The 16,734-nt window shown below is 40.8% G+C and overlaps 1 protein-coding gene across 1 annotated transcript in view; it reads right to left on the bottom strand.

Annotated features, from left to right (window-relative positions):
* Positions 1-480: 480 nt before the first annotated feature.
* The window catches only part of cfi (complement factor I), a 60,594-nt gene continuing 44,340 nt past the window's right edge, over positions 481-16,734 (bottom strand). The window contains exons 10-12 of the mRNA XM_060829042.1: positions 13,741-14,024; positions 8,882-8,980; positions 481-698 (exon numbers count right to left, since the gene is read on the bottom strand). Of these exons, the coding sequence (XP_060685025.1) occupies positions 481-698; positions 8,882-8,980; positions 13,741-14,024 (601 nt within the window). The remainder of the gene's footprint in view (positions 699-8,881; positions 8,981-13,740; positions 14,025-16,734) is intronic.

Genomic DNA, 16,734 nt, shown 5'->3' with positions numbered 1-16,734 from the left:
ACATCAGTTATACCAGTTCAAAGTTCATCCCAAACAGTTGTGAACCTGCTACAGATGGAGGAGACAATATGTTTTATCTTTATTTTGATTCAACCTAGTGATTTTTCATGAAACCCTCTCTTGGATTTCATGTGGAAGCCTTTCGCCTTCTCTCAATCTGGTGACTTTTCACCATCCTTAGCTTTTTTAAAACTGGAAATATTGAAAATATAATATTGACATTCACTTGCAGAATTATTGATGAAATGATGTTTGGTTGTTATTTAACATGTCTTTATTGTTAGTAAAGAAGTTTACAAAGCAACAGGTCAAATCCACCTCTGATTCCCAATCATTTCTGTTAACTTGCTTCCTGATAACACAGGATTATTCGTGGTAAATTATATTTGAACATTAGATGTAATTATCATGTTTAAAATTTCATAATGAAAATGAGTTATACCAAATGCATTTGGTGCAAATGAAAAAGATATTGTACATTCAAACATTGTATTTACTAATAAGAGCTCGACCAACATGACTGCTAATCCACTCAAAGTAATGAGACACCTTTGTATACACACCAGGACGTCCATATTTTCCACATTCTTCACCCCAGCTAACTAAACCCCACACGTAGACTTCATTTCTTTCATCAGTACAGACTAGTGGACCCCCAGAATCACCTTTGCATGCGTCAACTGTTCCATCCATTTTTCCTGCCCAAGGAAAGAAGAATGACCGTTAGATGGTGATCTTCAAGTTTGAAAGAATCACTGATACTGTTTCAAATTAATCTCATTTTGCATAATGATAAAAATAACTGAAACCTTTTGTGGTTCCAAAATTAGGAATGTAACTTTGTTCAATAACTTTAGGAATTGCAGGAAGAATTAAGCACAGAATTAAACATGATTAACTGCTAATTCACACATTCAACATTAATTTGAAACAAATATTGGGAAAAGTGCATGAGCAAGGAAAGTCAACTATGTCAGACAAATGGTGGTCTTCTGTTTTGTATAATTCCATGGTCCTGGAAATTTTGCAGGATTTCTCTTGGTTTTCCACAATGAGTTTAGTTACACTGGACCTCGATCTGTCGCTAGCGATTTCCTCTACCTTCTCATTTGACTTAGGTCGAAGGTCATGTAGAATTACAGAATCCATCATGCAAATAAATATAACTAAAAGATTCTAAAGGCAGTTTCAAAGTTTAGGTTTAAAAAAAAATTAGAATTTACATCCAGAAACTCTGACAGAATCCAGATACAATGTTCCTGGTCTTAGATGGAAGTTTCATAGAGTATGAAGTAGACCACCAACCCCAGATCTGTTCCATCATTTAATCAGATCATAGCTGATCTATATTTACACTGTCCATGTGCGGCTTTGCATCATATCCTTTGAACCAATTAGTGGACACATTTATTGACCTCAGTGTTGATCATTTCAATTGTCTCAAAAAAAAACAACTTTTAGTTGTGTGAAAAAGTGCTTCCTGACCAGAGGGAGTAATTATTATTAATTTACCCCTTGTCAAATATGGTCTCCACCCTGGTCCCCTAGCCTCCTACCTTTCAAGTAACCTTGTTTTAAAGACATGGGGTCCATTCATCTTGAGGGGAAAAGGCACTATCATTGAAATAAACGCAAAATACAGTGGATGATGGAAATCTGAAATAGTGGCAGGAAGTGCTAGAGAAACTCAGCAGGTCTGATAGCAGCGCTAGAAAGAGAAACAAAGTTAACATTTCAAATCCAGGACGACTCTTCTTCAGAACTAGAGTTCCAAAGAAGTCTTACTGGACTCAAAGTTTGTTTCTCTCTTCATAGATGTTGGCAGACCTGCAGCATTTCTTCAGCACGCTCTCCTTTCTATTATTATAACATAAAAGGGTCAGGCTGCAAATGGGACCCCACTACACAGCTTCCCTGCTTTTAATAAGTCTCAAGTTCATCAGGTCCAATAAAAAGTAAGATCATTTATTTATGCAATGTCAACCTACATGATATGAGGTTGAAGACGTGGGGGCATTTGGGCATAGAAAGGGAGTGGGATGTTACCAACAAATCATTAAATATCTGTAACTAAAACAATAAACAAAGTAACCATACGTCCATTAGCCTGGCTGGAGGGGGCGACAACTGAACCAATAGCATTTCACTCAGGAGGGGGCGACAACTGAACCAATAGCATTTCACTCAGGAGGGGGTGACAACTGAACCAATAGCATTTCACTCAGTGGCAAGTGTTAGTTTGTACAGAACCAGTGGTAAATAAAATTCTGACATATGCACACTGCTACATTAAGAGAACAGCAGCTGCTAGCACAAACCTCCTTGCATTTCTTGGCTTTTTTTTCTGGGAATGACAAATTGACAGAGAGAAATATTGTCTACTGCCAAGATGATGGCCAACATGATGGCCAGCCATTAGAAATTCAGCCACACCAGGAATCACAGGTACAGCTAGAATTAATAAGGGGAAGTGGACTCCGGGTGCTACACAACACCAATATGGGCCAGTATAATGGGTACTGAAAATGGGAAAAAATATTCCCGAATAAAAAGTTCAGCCCTCAGTTTAAGAGCATTTAGCTAATGATCGGATGGAGACTACAATGAAAGGACTACAATAATAGCTGAGGCCAGAGAATGGGTGGCACTGTGGCTCAGTGGTTAGTACTGCTGCCTCACAGCGCCGAGACCTGGGTTCAATTCCCACCTCAGGTGACTGTCTATGTGGAGTTTGCACATGCTCCCTTGTCTGCATAGGTTTCCACCTGGTTCTCCGGTTTCCTCCCACAGTCCAAAAAATGTGAGGTGAATTGGCCATGCTAAATTGCCTGTATTGTTAGGTGAAGGGGTAAATGTAGGGAAATGAGTCTGGTTGGGTTGTTCTTCGGAGGGTCAGAGTGGATTTGTTGGGCCGAAGAGCCTGTTTCCACACTCTAAGTAATCTAAACCCTGCCTTATCTGTGAAAGGCCTCCAGAAATATGTAGCAGGAGACAGGGCCGATGTTACAATCAATGTTTTACTTTTATATAACATCAAAGATAGTTACTCAGTAAAACAGTCTGGGAGGAAGTAGCTGCACAACTCTCATCCCATAGAGTACAGTGTAAGTGATGGATAGGCATCATCTTCAAATGCAGACTTTGATTGAGAGCATGCAGGACATGGCTGTCAAGATGAACAGGGCAATATCTGATAGGTACTTGGTTCTCCAGGCATTAATACAAGTATTTGTTTTCCTGGTGATCATTAACAACCAACATCCTGATTCCATGCCCAATATTGTAGAGAGGATTCAATATTTTAAGCAGTAAGGTCAGTACAGAATAAAAGCAGCATTACAAAAAATTCAAGGTGATCTATGCCATTTTTGCTGTACCTCAAAACAAAAGGCCAGTTCTTTCTAGCCCCTGAACAATGTGGGCGATAGTGAGAAAGTTGGGGGAAACACAAGAGATTGGATATCTCCTAATGTCAATGTTTAGAGCCAACAGTCTTTTTTTCCTCTGAAGTTTTGAATGGCAAGATGAGATTCTCATTTGTGTTTTGTGAGAGACCTATCAGCATGCAATAAACATTTCATTATTACCCAATCTCACCCCACTGATATGCAGCTTCCCATTTTTCAAGCTACCAGATAGAAGCTAGATGACTAAATGTCAACATGAAAGTCAAGGCCGTAACCTGGTGATTCCAGCTCGCCACTTATTCCTCCACCTTGGACACTAGTGGCACGTTCCATGGGCAGTGACTGCATGCACCCTTTACTATCAGGATAGCCAAGACTCCTCAGTCCAACATGTCCAGGACAACAGACAGAAACCATGCAGAGCAGCAGTTGACAGCTAGCGCTTGAACAAATGCACGGCTCTGCTTTCAAGACAGCATCAAAAGTCCTTGGAGATTCTGGCAGTGGCCAGTATTTCTGTCTGTGACAAGTGGGAGAATACAATGAGTGTGACACCAAAGGGATGTGGTGCATAGGTTAGTGAGGCGGGTTTTGGAAGTGTAATGGAAAATTAACAAATTTGAAAGATAATGTGTTTCTAAAATTTAATGCTGTGCTGAGCTTTGTAAACAATACTTTGATGAGGTTTGCAGCCAGTTTGTCTCTGTTTGAACTTTGTAAACATTCAACTTGACCTTGCAACAGTCGAACTCAGCGAAAGCTAAAGAACTGCTATGTCCAAGACTAGGGGATGAGAGAATAACAACTTGAGTTTTCCCAGTCTTTGTCCTTGAAAGCGTGATAATAAACAGTATAAGATGAGTATCTGAATTATGCTCAAGTACCTCTTGCATAAGGCATTTTGTCAAGTGCAGAGGGTCCCTTTGCAAAGGCCTGTAATAAAATTTTTCTTTGCTCTTGCTAGCATTTGAGTTGAGTCGAATTAATTTCCACAACAGGAAGATAGCACAAACACCTCAAGGGAAACGTCCACAAAACTCCACAAAAATGACTCAGCCAATTTCTGATAAAATTTAACTTATCAATCTAATTTTAAAGCCAAGTTGTTAATTTTTTGCTGTGTTGTTTTAAGTATGTTGTTACTTTCAGAACATGTTGTTTAAGTTGTTTTAAGAAGGAAACACAATATTATGAGTGAAGTGAAATTGTTTAGATTACTAACAGACCACTGAACTGTATCAGAAAACCAAGTCTACAAAAGTAACACCACATGGACAGCTGGACTTCAAAAAGTATGGTTTTTAGGAAAATCGACACAAAGAAAATTTTGTTGGACTAATACCTTTTCATTTTAATACAAGAAGTTTAGCTATATATCTAGTGCAGAACTTGAAGCACTCTTATTGAAATGCCAGGCAAGTGAATTTCTGTGACCTCTTATATGCTACAGCATGTAGTCATACCGTCCAAGATTTGACTTTGCAATCAGATCAGGAAAAGAGACAGAAGAGGTGAAGAATCAAACCTAATTCAAAGTTCATATTTTGAAGCCTTGAGTTTGTTGCATAAAGTTCGGTGCAGATTGTAAAACATTCATATTAGATAAAATTAGATTCCCTACAGTGTGGAAACATGCCCTTTAGCCCAACAAGTCCACACCATCCCTCCGAAGAGCAACCCACCCAGACCCATTCCCCTACATTTTACCTCGACTAATCCACCTAACACTACGGGCAATTTAGCATGGCCAATTCACTGGGAGAATGTGCAAACTCCACACAGACAGTTGCCCAAGGCGGGAATTGAACACGGATCCCTGATGATGTGAGGCAGCAGTGCTAACCACTGAGCCACCGTGCTGCCCATATTGTATCATTAAGGTCACACTATGAGATCTTGCCCCAGTGGTTAGTACTGCTGTCTCAGAGTGCCAGTGACCTGGGTTTGATTCTACCCTTGGGCGACTGTTTTTGCACGTTCTCCCTGTGTCTGTGTAGGTTTCCTCTGGGTACTCCAGTTTCTGCCCACAGTCTAAAGATATGCAAGTTGGATGGATTAGCTTTGCTAAATTGTCCCTAGTGTCCAGGGATGTGTAGGCTGTGTGGATTAGTCATGAGAGTGCAGCGTTACAGGGAGAGGGAGGGAGGAGTGGGTTGGGCAAATGTCGACTCAATGGGCTGAATGATCTGCTTCCCCACCTTAGGGATTCTATGATTCTATGAACTGAGTCAAGAGCGTGTAGATTATAAACAAGAGTACAAACTTCTCAAACAGGATTTAAAAGATGGTCAGAATGCTGTCAGAGAATAATTGAATTACATAAAATCAAAGGAAGATCACACCTACTGTGGACTGAAAGTACATGAACCTGAAGGAAAATAAGAAAATTAGTATGAAATTATCACTGCACTCACTATGGGAAATTTAGTCCCAATGACAGATCAAATACCTGTATCAGTCCCAAACTCACCATCAGATCTGCAAGCATGGGTTTCATACTGGGAATGGCCAAATCTGTCACCTCTGATTGAAGAAATTGCAGCTTGTGATCCCCATTGCACCTCTTGCAATACTATTTCTAACTGTCCAGTAATAAGCCCCTCACCACCACCTACAAAGAAAACCAATCCTGCTGCACTCATGTCAAGTATTGAAGACAATCATGGACATATGTTAGGAGAAGAGGAGTGATCTATTCCTCTTTACTATGCAGGAAAACAATCTGGAAGACTCTCTTAAGTAGTGGAAATGTATAATCCTGATAAGCTGATGTCCTACAGATGGGGAACCTGACAGTATCTTACTGATACATCAATGCAAAGTCAATTGACAAGTTGTACCAATGTTCCAAAAGGCAGTCTACAGTCACCATTCAGCAGAGAATTTGAAGGGGAGGTCAGGTTGGGGAAGAGGGTAGCTGAGTATTACTCACTTTGGTGTGGAGATTGAGCTCAGGGTGAAGCCAACATGTGGTGTAACACATGAATTCTTTCAAGTGTTAAGTAAAATCTTCACAGTGAACATTGCTGCAGAAATTCTGCCCTTCAAAAACAAGCAGTCAGTGAGAGAATGATAGCTCGAATGAATGGCAGTGCCATCCAGGAGACAGTCACTGCTGCTGCCAGGTAGCAGACAGAAGGGTTGAGTGTATTATCAACATGGACAAGTTGTTACTTTCAGTGGCAGTGCTAGATCCCTCAATCAGACTCAGAAATCTTTTTAACAAGGAGGGCCTTCCCTGTCAGCTCTTGAGCAAATATGACCAGGACCACTCCCCACATGCTCCTATCCATTGTTCTTTACATAGTGGTGGAGCTGAGATGTAACTTTTAAGTTGACCTTTAATTACTTATGTAAGGGAGTCAATTGGCAATGGGCCACTAATGGGTTTTTTCTGCCAAGGTGGAGGTAGGAAGGTGGCAGGGTCTTCACTGGGACTGTGCTTGGCCAAATCCCCCCTTGCTGCCAAAACTGACATGGAGTGGGCACAAGGTTCTTCCCATTTGTAAGGCAGGTGCTTTGGTGATGGTCGTCTAAACTCTGCATTTGTGCTCCTCATTCACTTTCAACAGGTGCATATTTTAACACATCATTGGAGTAGGTGAGATTTGAAATTGGGCCTCCTGGCTCAGAGGTAAGGATGTTACCATTGCACCACAAAAGCCCACACTTTCAGCAGTTAGTGCAAACAAGTACTGTTAATGGAAAAGCTCCTTGCTGTCTCAATAGAATGTGAAGTGTTAAAATGGGAACAAAACACCCAAGACAAAAAGATTAATGGAGGAATTAATTGTTGATGAAGCATGAACAAATGAAATAATTATTTAGCATAACAATACAGCAATTCAAAGTTACTAGTAAGCACAACATGAGAACAACTTCCATATATAGGTAGTTACCGAGCTATACTGAATGTCTCATTCCTATTGCCTCCTTATCAACTGGGTTGGTATTTAAAAGGGTGAGGAGGGTGGCTGGACTGCTTATTGTAACCCCACCACATTCCCAGAATAACAATCAGTTGATGTGCCAGAAAGAAGCTCTCATGAACATCCAGCACTCACTGCAGGGTAGGCTGAATAAAGAGAGAGTGGGACCTTCAGCCCTCAGTGGTTAAAGTTCTACCCTCAAGAACTGCTGGCCAATCTTTTTAGCCAGCAACAGCTGCACCAAAATTCCCTACACTGAGCTGCCAGGGAGCAAGCTAGCTCCTGAAGTTGAGAAGATAAGCACGGGATTCGGCCTTATTGGGTGGAGAGAAATCTAACATTCTGGAGAGGTGGGTGCAAGAGGTTAGGGGTTGCTGGTTGGGCAAGTTGCAAGGAACAAACAGGGCTAACATCTAGGAAAGACTGCACCTGGAGCACATAGTACCACTGCACTTATTGTCTTTCATCGATTTGGGCTCTAGAAACAGGACAGCCAATCCCACCCTATGCCAATATCACTATACTGTAACATGGACAGCATCATATTCTAATAAATCAGCTTGGAAAACAAAGCTCAGTTGACAGTGAGTTGTTATAAAAAGTTGCAGGCATTGCAAATTCAGACCTTGCCACTATATTATAGTGATAGTTCAGAGTTAGATGGCAAGGTGATGGTCTCAGCACCCTTGAAAACCTGCCCAATTTTTATGTTGGCAAAGCAAAGAATAAATGTCAGGAATTCTAACATGGAGTTCAGGCTTGAAAGTATGGAAGCTTATGTGCTGGGCGTTTGGCCATTGGACTCCATTCCAGCACAAAGTTGAAAGGATATGGTAAAGAGTGACTATGCAATACAATGCTTCTGTTTAGTCATCTCACCCTGCTACTGTTCAAAATCAGGCCTCAGAAAATCAAATATTTTAGCCCAACAATATCTTGGCAGTTTTAGACAAATAATAATGTTGCCTGGCTAATGTTTGCCAGTTGCAAAAGAAACATGATAAAAATATTAAGTGATTATTTGTTTGCAACAGTGGTGTTCTCTGAAGTGGGTACCAGGAAGGTTTCTTATGTACTTATGGGAGAGGTGTGATGGCGATGAAAATGTTTTTTAATATGGCTCCTTTCTAAGCAGGCCAGTAACTTTCTGACAGCTGATGACTTTGTGATTTACTGCCATAAAGAAACAATAGCATGGGCTTCACTTTAGCCAGGATGTGGTCTTGACGTGCAACTTGAACCTCCTTGGGGCTGGTGTACAATAACTGAATTAGGAGGCAAGAGAGGTATCAGAGATTCCAGAAGATCATGTCAACTGTACCAGTAACTAATTTACTGAAGGCAGTGGTTTCAACAAGCAAATAATCTTAACATCAGTGACATTATGGGCATCTATCAATGAAGTAGAACAATGTAGATCCAGATCTCACCCATTACCACTTGGCACCTATTACTCCAGGGTCTCGAATAAAAAATTGTCGATTGCAGAAGAACTTTTAAAAAGTAGACCAGATTTTATGAATGAGATCAAAGTTTTAACTTTACCTGCACATTCCATTCCTTCATAAAAATCAGACTGGTAAATATCTGAACAGTTTCCAAATATATCGAGATCAGCGAAGCGTAGGATGCTTACTCTGTCCTCTAAAAATACAAGAACACAAGTGACACATCACTCATGAATGTAACTCAAGCTACTTAACATTATCATTTGTATTGCAAAGCTGATTAGTTATACTCCAGCAGGAAGTTCGCTCATGAGAAAGCCCAGGAAAATGTGTTTTGTAGAATTTTGAAGACACATTTAATCAACTTAATTAATTTTCCATACAACTCCGGTTCTTACAGGTGCATTTAAAATTGTTAGTATTTCTCCAAAGAGAACTTTCCCACAATCTTCAAAATGGAAGTCATCACATCTTAGTAAATCAACAGGGTTAGTTCTAATCCAATATTGGAAGAAGCCTAGCAACTACTCCTTTGAGCTGCTGATGTCAGAACCCTTCTCTGAATTGGTCAAGACTGAATTGGACCGTTCACAACCTTGGCATTTTTGACCCTGAGCTGAGATTCTGACTCTTTATTCTCTCCAACTTCAAAATCCTGGATCATCTTCAGTAAGGCGTTCAACAAGGTTCCTCATGGCAGACTGGTTAGCAAGGTTAGATCTCATGGAGTACAGGGAGAACTAGCCATTTGGATACAGAACTGGCTCAAAGGTAAAAGACAGAAGGTGGTGGTGGGGGGTTGTTTTTCAGATTAGAGACCAGTGGAGTGCCACAAGGATTTGGATGTGAACATAAGAGGTACAGTTAGTAAGTTTGCAGATGGCACCAAAATTGGAGTTGTAGTGGACAGCGATTAAGGTTGCCTGTGATTACAAAGCAATCTTGTTCAGATGGGACAATGGGCTGAGAAATGGCAGATGGAGTTTAATTTAGATAATTTAGATAGTTTAGATAAATGCGAGGTGCTGCATTTTGGGAAAGCAAATCTTAGCAGGATTTATACACTTAATAGTAAGGTCCCTGGGAGTGTTGCAAACAAAGAGACCTTGGAGTGCAGGTTCATAGCTCCTTGAAAGCGGAGTCGCAGGTAGATAGGATAGTGAAGAAAGCGTTTGGTATGCTTTCCTTTATTGGCCAGAGTATTGAGTACAGGAGTTGGGAGGTCACGTTGCGGCTGTACAGTACATTGGTTAAGCCACTTTTGGAATATTGCGTACAATTCTGGTCTCCTTCCTATCAGAATGATGTTGTGAAACTTGAAAGGGTTCAGAAAAGATTTACAAGTATATTGCCAGGGTTGGTGGATTTGAGCTGTAGGAAGAGGTTAAATTGGCTCGGGCTGTTTTCCCTGGAGCGTCGGAGGCTGAGGGGTGACCTTATAGAGGTTTATAAAATCTTGAGCTTAAATAGACAAGGTCTTTTCCCTGGAGTGGGGGAGTCCAGATCTAGAGGACATAAGTTCAGGGTGAGAGGGGAAAGATATAAAAGAAACCTAAGGGGCAAGGTTTTCATGCAGAGGGTGGTGCATGTGTGGAATGGGCTGCTAGAGGAAGTGGTGGGGGCTGTACAACTGCAACATTTAAGAGGCATTTGGATGGGTATATATGAATAGGAAGGGTTTGGAGGGATATGGGCCAGATGCTGGTAGGTGGGACTAGATTGGGTTGGGGCACCTGGTCGGCATGGACAGGTTGGACAGAGGGGTATGTTTCCATGCTGTACATCTCTATGACTCTATGATCTTATTCAACTTCCATAACTTTGTCCATCTCCACATCACATCAACTCATAGGCGACTGAAACCCTTGTCCAAACCTGTGCTATCTCCAGGTTTGACTATTCTAATGCTCTCCTGGTAACTTTTCCACCTTGAAATATTCATATATTTGAGCTAATCCAAAAATATAAAAGTATAGAAGTTGGGCCATCACGTTACGGCTGGATGAGACTTTGGTCAGGCCACGTTTGGAGTACTGCCATGCCATAAGAAAGATGTTATTAAACTGGAAAGGTGCAAAAAAGATGTACAAGGATTTTGCTGAAACTGGAATGTTAAGTTATAATGAGAGGCTGGTTAGGCTGGGACTTTTTCCCTGAAGTAGAGGGTTGACCTTGTAGAAGTGTATGCAATCATGAGGGACATAGATCAGGTGAATAACCAGGATCTTTTCGCCAAGAAAGGGGAGTCCAAAACTGGAAGGCATAGGTTTAAGTGAGAGGGGAAATATTAAAAGGTCCTGAAGGACAACCTTTTCATACAGAGAGTGGTGTATATGTGGAATGATATGCCAGAGGAAATGGTAGAGGTGTCTACAATTACAATATTAGAAGATGTTCACATAGGCCCGTGGACAGGAAAGGTTTAGAGGGATATGGGGACAAAATGAGGAAAATGGAACCTGTTCAGTTTAGGAAACCTGGTGGCGTGGATGAATTGGGCTGAAGGGGCTGCTGCTGTGTTGAATGACTTTATGATTCTTCAACTTGGTTTTCTATGAATTAACTCACATCAAGTCCAGTTAACCCATCATTCCTGTGAATGCTAACCCATATTCTAACAATGTTTCAATTTTAAAATTTAGATTAGATTAGATTACTTACAGTGTGGAAACAGGCCCTTCGGCCCAACAAGTCCACACCGACCTGCCGAAGCACAACCCATCCATACCCCTACATATACCCCTTACCTAACACTACGGGCAATTTAGCATGGCCAATTCACCTGACCCGCACATCTTTGGACTGTGGGAGGAAACCGGAGCACCCGGAGGAAACCCACGCAGACACGGGGAGAACGTGCAAACTCCACACAGTCAGTCGCCTGAGGCGGGAATCGAACCCAGGTCCCTGGCACTGTGAGGCAGCAGTGCTAACCACTGTGCAACCGTGCCGCCCAACTGTGTATGATTATTTCAAATCCTTCTTTGGTCCTGTCCCTACCTACCTCCACAAGCTTCTTATGTCCTATAGCACGCCAAAAGGTCTCTGCCCTCCTAAAATTCACTTCACAATTGTTAGGCATAACTTCATTGCACAGGCCTGAAATTCTACAATTCTTAAACCTGCCCCAGTATTCCTCCTTTCAGAATTTCCTTGAAACCTTCTACTTTGACTAAACATTGAATTGCATATTGTATTATCTCTTGATATGTTAGTTGTTCCTATGAAACACCTTGAGCTACTTTACAATGTTAAAGCTTAGTATTAGTGCAAAAGATGTGTCTTTCACATTAGTTGCCATGACTATTTTTAAAATTCCAATTCTGAATACATTATTAAACTCTGCTGCTCTTGTATTTGGGAGCATATTACTAGTGAGTGTAAAAGAGAATATTTGCTTCCCCCCAACCCTGGCTAATCTGTTTACCACTGGATTCTTCAGATGTTCATTATCTTCCCAGCATTTACTGAGAAAATAAACCACATAGGAAGTGGGGCTAGAGAGATGTAGGAAAGTACGGTTCAGGTGAGTAGTTTTAGAAAACAGAGTGGATTTCCCGGAGGTCCTACAACATTTACTGACAGGATCTGATGAACAGATTTTAGTTCTATTCCTGGTAGGGGCCAACCATATTGAGAAGCCAAATGGCACAAGGCCAGAGCCAGGAAGTGCAGAAGAGGAAGGATGTGCTTGAAGAGGATGGAGAATGGGAAGGATAAAGGGTTAGAAGAGGAGGTCAGAGGCTGGAGTCATGCAAGGTGGGAATATTGGAGGGTGGAAGATGGAGCTAATCAGGTCTAGCTGTTAACAGGAAATAGGAAAAGCCAGGTAGGGAGAATGGAAAGGCTGGACGAAGGGTGAGTAGGAGATTTGAATAGCTGAAGGGGGGGAGGTTCTTTAAAGGTACTTAATAAATACATTATTATTTTTGGTATTAAGGCAGTTAGCCTCATTAAAATACACATCCGTGGAACCAGAAGAGGCTGGGTTTGTGCCAGGTCAGATTTTGGGCTGAGTTTTTTTTAACATCTCCCCCAATCCAAACACAGCAAATTTAAAAATTCCATCCAGTGATATGGGAAGTAAGTTGGATTTCATTTAGTGTGGGAGCTGAACATGCATGATTGTGGGCTGCATTAGTTTGGGGGAGAAAGAGGTAGAAACTCATGCACAAGATATTATCATACCAGTTTAAAGATTTTCTGTCTGAGTTAGATTCATTCATGAAGGCTGTGTGTGCGTTTCCATTTGTTAGAAAGTGGGTATATATGTTCGAAAGATATGTGCTAGAATGGATGTGAGTGCTTACAGGTTTGGTGTATGTGTGCTGATACGTGTGCTGATTAGCATGGGTATTTCCATACTGTTATATTAGAGAGTGCATGCTGGGTGGCTTAACATTAAGGCAAACGGCAGAAATGATAAAAGGACACAATGGGAAGAGGCACAAAGAATCCATGATTAACAAAAATCATAAACCCAGCTCTGGCATAATATTTTTTTCTTCTAAGCTTTGGCCTTTTAAATACAATGGACAATCTTACTCTACACTGGCAAAATGGCCTGAAGAGCTTCAATTTTTCACACTTGTTTGTAGATTAAGCAGCGTCAAAACTTTAACCTGCAATGTGGAGCATTAAGCTATGGTAACCCACAGCTCTCTGGACAGTCCGTGTTTCATTGATGCATGTTTTGAAATATGTCGTAGGATAATTACTGCTAGGGTTGAAAAGAGGGCACCATTTTCCAAAAATACATAAGAGAAAGCAGAACAATTGAGAGAAAATAAATTTCTCGACTAAAACTTCAAAAATGTGAGTAAGTTACTTTTTGTTGGAACAGGAAATTTAGATCCTAGTTTAAAGACATTGCACTATTACAATGTTAACTTTAAAAGTAAAATCTTTACAGAGACAGAATATTCTTATCATGTAACTCTGCATTGATAAGCTTACCTCGTGCCTGACCCCAACCAGATATTATGCAAGTTTTCTTGGGTCTGAATAGATACTCAGACCAGGGGACACAGACAGGTTGGACATCATGACTCAGTGGAATACATTCCTTGTCTGAAAAAACGTGCTTCACTTTTATCAAGGCAATATCATTTTGATATGTTTTAGCATTGAAGTCATGATGGATAATGATCTTTTCAACTGGTAAAATTTCTTCATTATCTGCAATATCTCTTTTATTGTGCTTGGCAATTCTAATCACATAGTCAGATATGTGGTAGAGCCTGGAATAAGGACAAAAGAAATTAATAAAAATAATTTCTGCAATGTATTTCCATTTTTTTCAGATATTATAGCAGCAATGTAAATGATGAAAATGTAAATGATATTTGTGACACAGCTTACATTTTATTGACAAACTGTATGGAAAATTACATGGAGAGAACTCTGTTCACTTAGTGAGATTTATGTTGGTTTCCTGGGCCAGACAGACACCCTCTAGTTTCTGCCTGTTCTGCCGTTTTGCCATTTTTCAATGATATCAATGAAACATGCTGTGTACGTCAAGCAGGTGACATCCTGTGGTGGTGGCTGCCCCTGGGGAATTGGCATAGTCTGCTTAGTGCAGCTGGTGCAAAACAAACATATTTCACCCCATACTCCCATAAGCAGCAGGTTTGTTTCTCAGGCAACTAATAAATCAATTAACTGTATCGATGCTGGAAAACTATGGCATATACAACTGTTTGGAGAAAATTGCAGACACCCAAACTAGAAGTAGAACACTAATAATTTTTTTTTATGTGGAATGATAATATTTGGGACTTGGAGTATTTCAAAAAACAAAGTGTGAATTTTAATGTTGACAATGGGGTCTTGCCTGCTAGTTGGAAAAACCAGACACCTCTGTTGGTGAAAGCCTTCCAGAGTTTGGCCAACACTGGGTCTTCCCAGGGATTTCATATCCTGACGGCTCTCTAATGCTATTCAACACTAGTGGGAATAGTAGAAGGTATTCGTAATGTTACCAACAGAGGCCTGAGGCATAGCAGGACCCAGACCACAGTTGATTGCAAATGGAGTTTGCAGGAAGGCTACCACTGACTAAATCTTTGGGAGATTGAGAAAAAAGTACAAGGCGGCACAAGTCAATGGGCATTATGCAGGGTGTCCAGTCCTGATATAAGCCCTCCGACGCCGCTCTCTACCCTGGAGCACGTAGTTTGCTGTTTTGGTTTCCTGAATTGCAGCTCTTCTGTTGGCCACTGGTTGGATACCTGCAATGGTGAGATGAGGCCCTTAATAACACACTTAGGATTTCAATTAACATCTAAGGTTATCCATGAGACTTCCCACCCTGGAATTAACCAAGCAAAGGTGGGCTGGTGGTTCCCCTCCCATACCTTGCAGCCTGACTAAATACCACCCTCCATTTCCCACATTGTAAACCTGCCACAGACAAGAGTTTCAATAAATTCCATCCAGAGTTTCTCTAGGGTAAATTACTATTTCTGAATTCTTACTGCCTTATGTTAAAAAGCAAATCCTTTACATCAAAAGACTTGGAATAAGAACTGGTTCTCAGATATTAGGAATTAACTTTTCATTTTGAAGCCATTATTGATTTATGCAGGAGGGAGGTATTGTGGGTGAACTCACCACAAGTTACCTTTAATTTGGCTGCTTATTTAGAAATCTCACAGGCAATCAAGTACTGAAACAATGATTTCAATGTTATTGCATGTAGCAACCAAAATAAGACCCTTCAAGTAAACAAGTTAAACCTCACAACCCAATTTGGCTATTACCTGATTAATATTGGAATCTAGTAAGAATTCTGCTGACAGTGTCTGTCTCTGAATGTCCAGGGTTCAATCCTTGAGCAGTGTTGTTTTTCGAAATTCTGCTCTTGAATTGTCTGTTGTTGGATTCTTATACAGTTTTCTCTCTTCCAAGTTTGTGATTTGACATTATTAATGATTCAATAGATTCTTTCATCCCTAACACTGAGTACTTTCCTGGAGACCTCTAGTCAGTAGCTTTCCTTCTTACCAGAAGTAGGCCCCCGTTCCTTGTTACATTTGGGGTTAGCTGTCTGTTAAAAACACAGCTCTTCCTTTACTTCAGAACCTTCATTCTGGTCATAGATTTAATTGCCCATTTTTCATGATGCAGCAGACTGTCATGCAGTTGTTATCTCCTGTTTCTCAGGAAACAGATTGTTTATGTTGTTTCTTTCCAACAATGGTTAATTCACATGTTGCTTTTAATCCTTTTAACAGTTTTCCCTTGCCCTTTTCATCTTGAGAAATAGTTTATTCTGGAAAGAGTTATTGCTGATTCTTTCAATCCATTTTATATAATAGAATATTTTATATTATTACAGAAGGAATCGAAGATTTGAGATTGTGGAAAACAGAGCAGAGGAAAGCTTGCAACAGAAAAATATAGATCAGTCCTTGTGGAGATGGAATCCCACCTTCATGTTGGAAATACCCTCCATCATTAGCACTTTCACCATGCTAATGCAGCAGACTTTGAACAGATCTGGCAACTCAATACTGGGCATCTTTGAGGTGCTGTGAGCCATCAACAGCGGCAGAATTGTACTCCCACACAATCTGTAACCTCATGGCCCAGTATATCCCACAGTCAACAATTATTATCAAGTCGGAGGTTCAACCCTGGTTCAATGGACAATGGAGGAGGGCACACCAGGTGCAGCACCAGGCATACCTGAAGATGAGGTGATAACCTGGTGAAGCCATCAAAAAAGGGCTACTTGCATGTCAAACAGCATAAGCAGCAAGTGATAGACAGAGTTAAGTGATACCACAACCAACGGACCAGATCTAAGCTTTCTGATCCTGCCACATCCAGTTGTGAATGGTGGTGGACAATTAAACAACTCACTGAGGGAGGAGCCTTTACAAATATCCCCATCCTCAATGATGGGGGAGCCCAGCACATCAGTGCAAAAGATAAAGCTGAAGC

Source organism: Hemiscyllium ocellatum, chromosome 1 (assembly GCF_020745735.1).
Source record: "Hemiscyllium ocellatum isolate sHemOce1 chromosome 1, sHemOce1.pat.X.cur, whole genome shotgun sequence".
Taxonomy (NCBI): Eukaryota; Metazoa; Chordata; class Chondrichthyes; order Orectolobiformes; family Hemiscylliidae; genus Hemiscyllium; species Hemiscyllium ocellatum.
The sequence above is the reverse complement of the archived record's forward strand: the minus strand, read 5'-3'. Positions and strand labels throughout refer to the sequence as shown.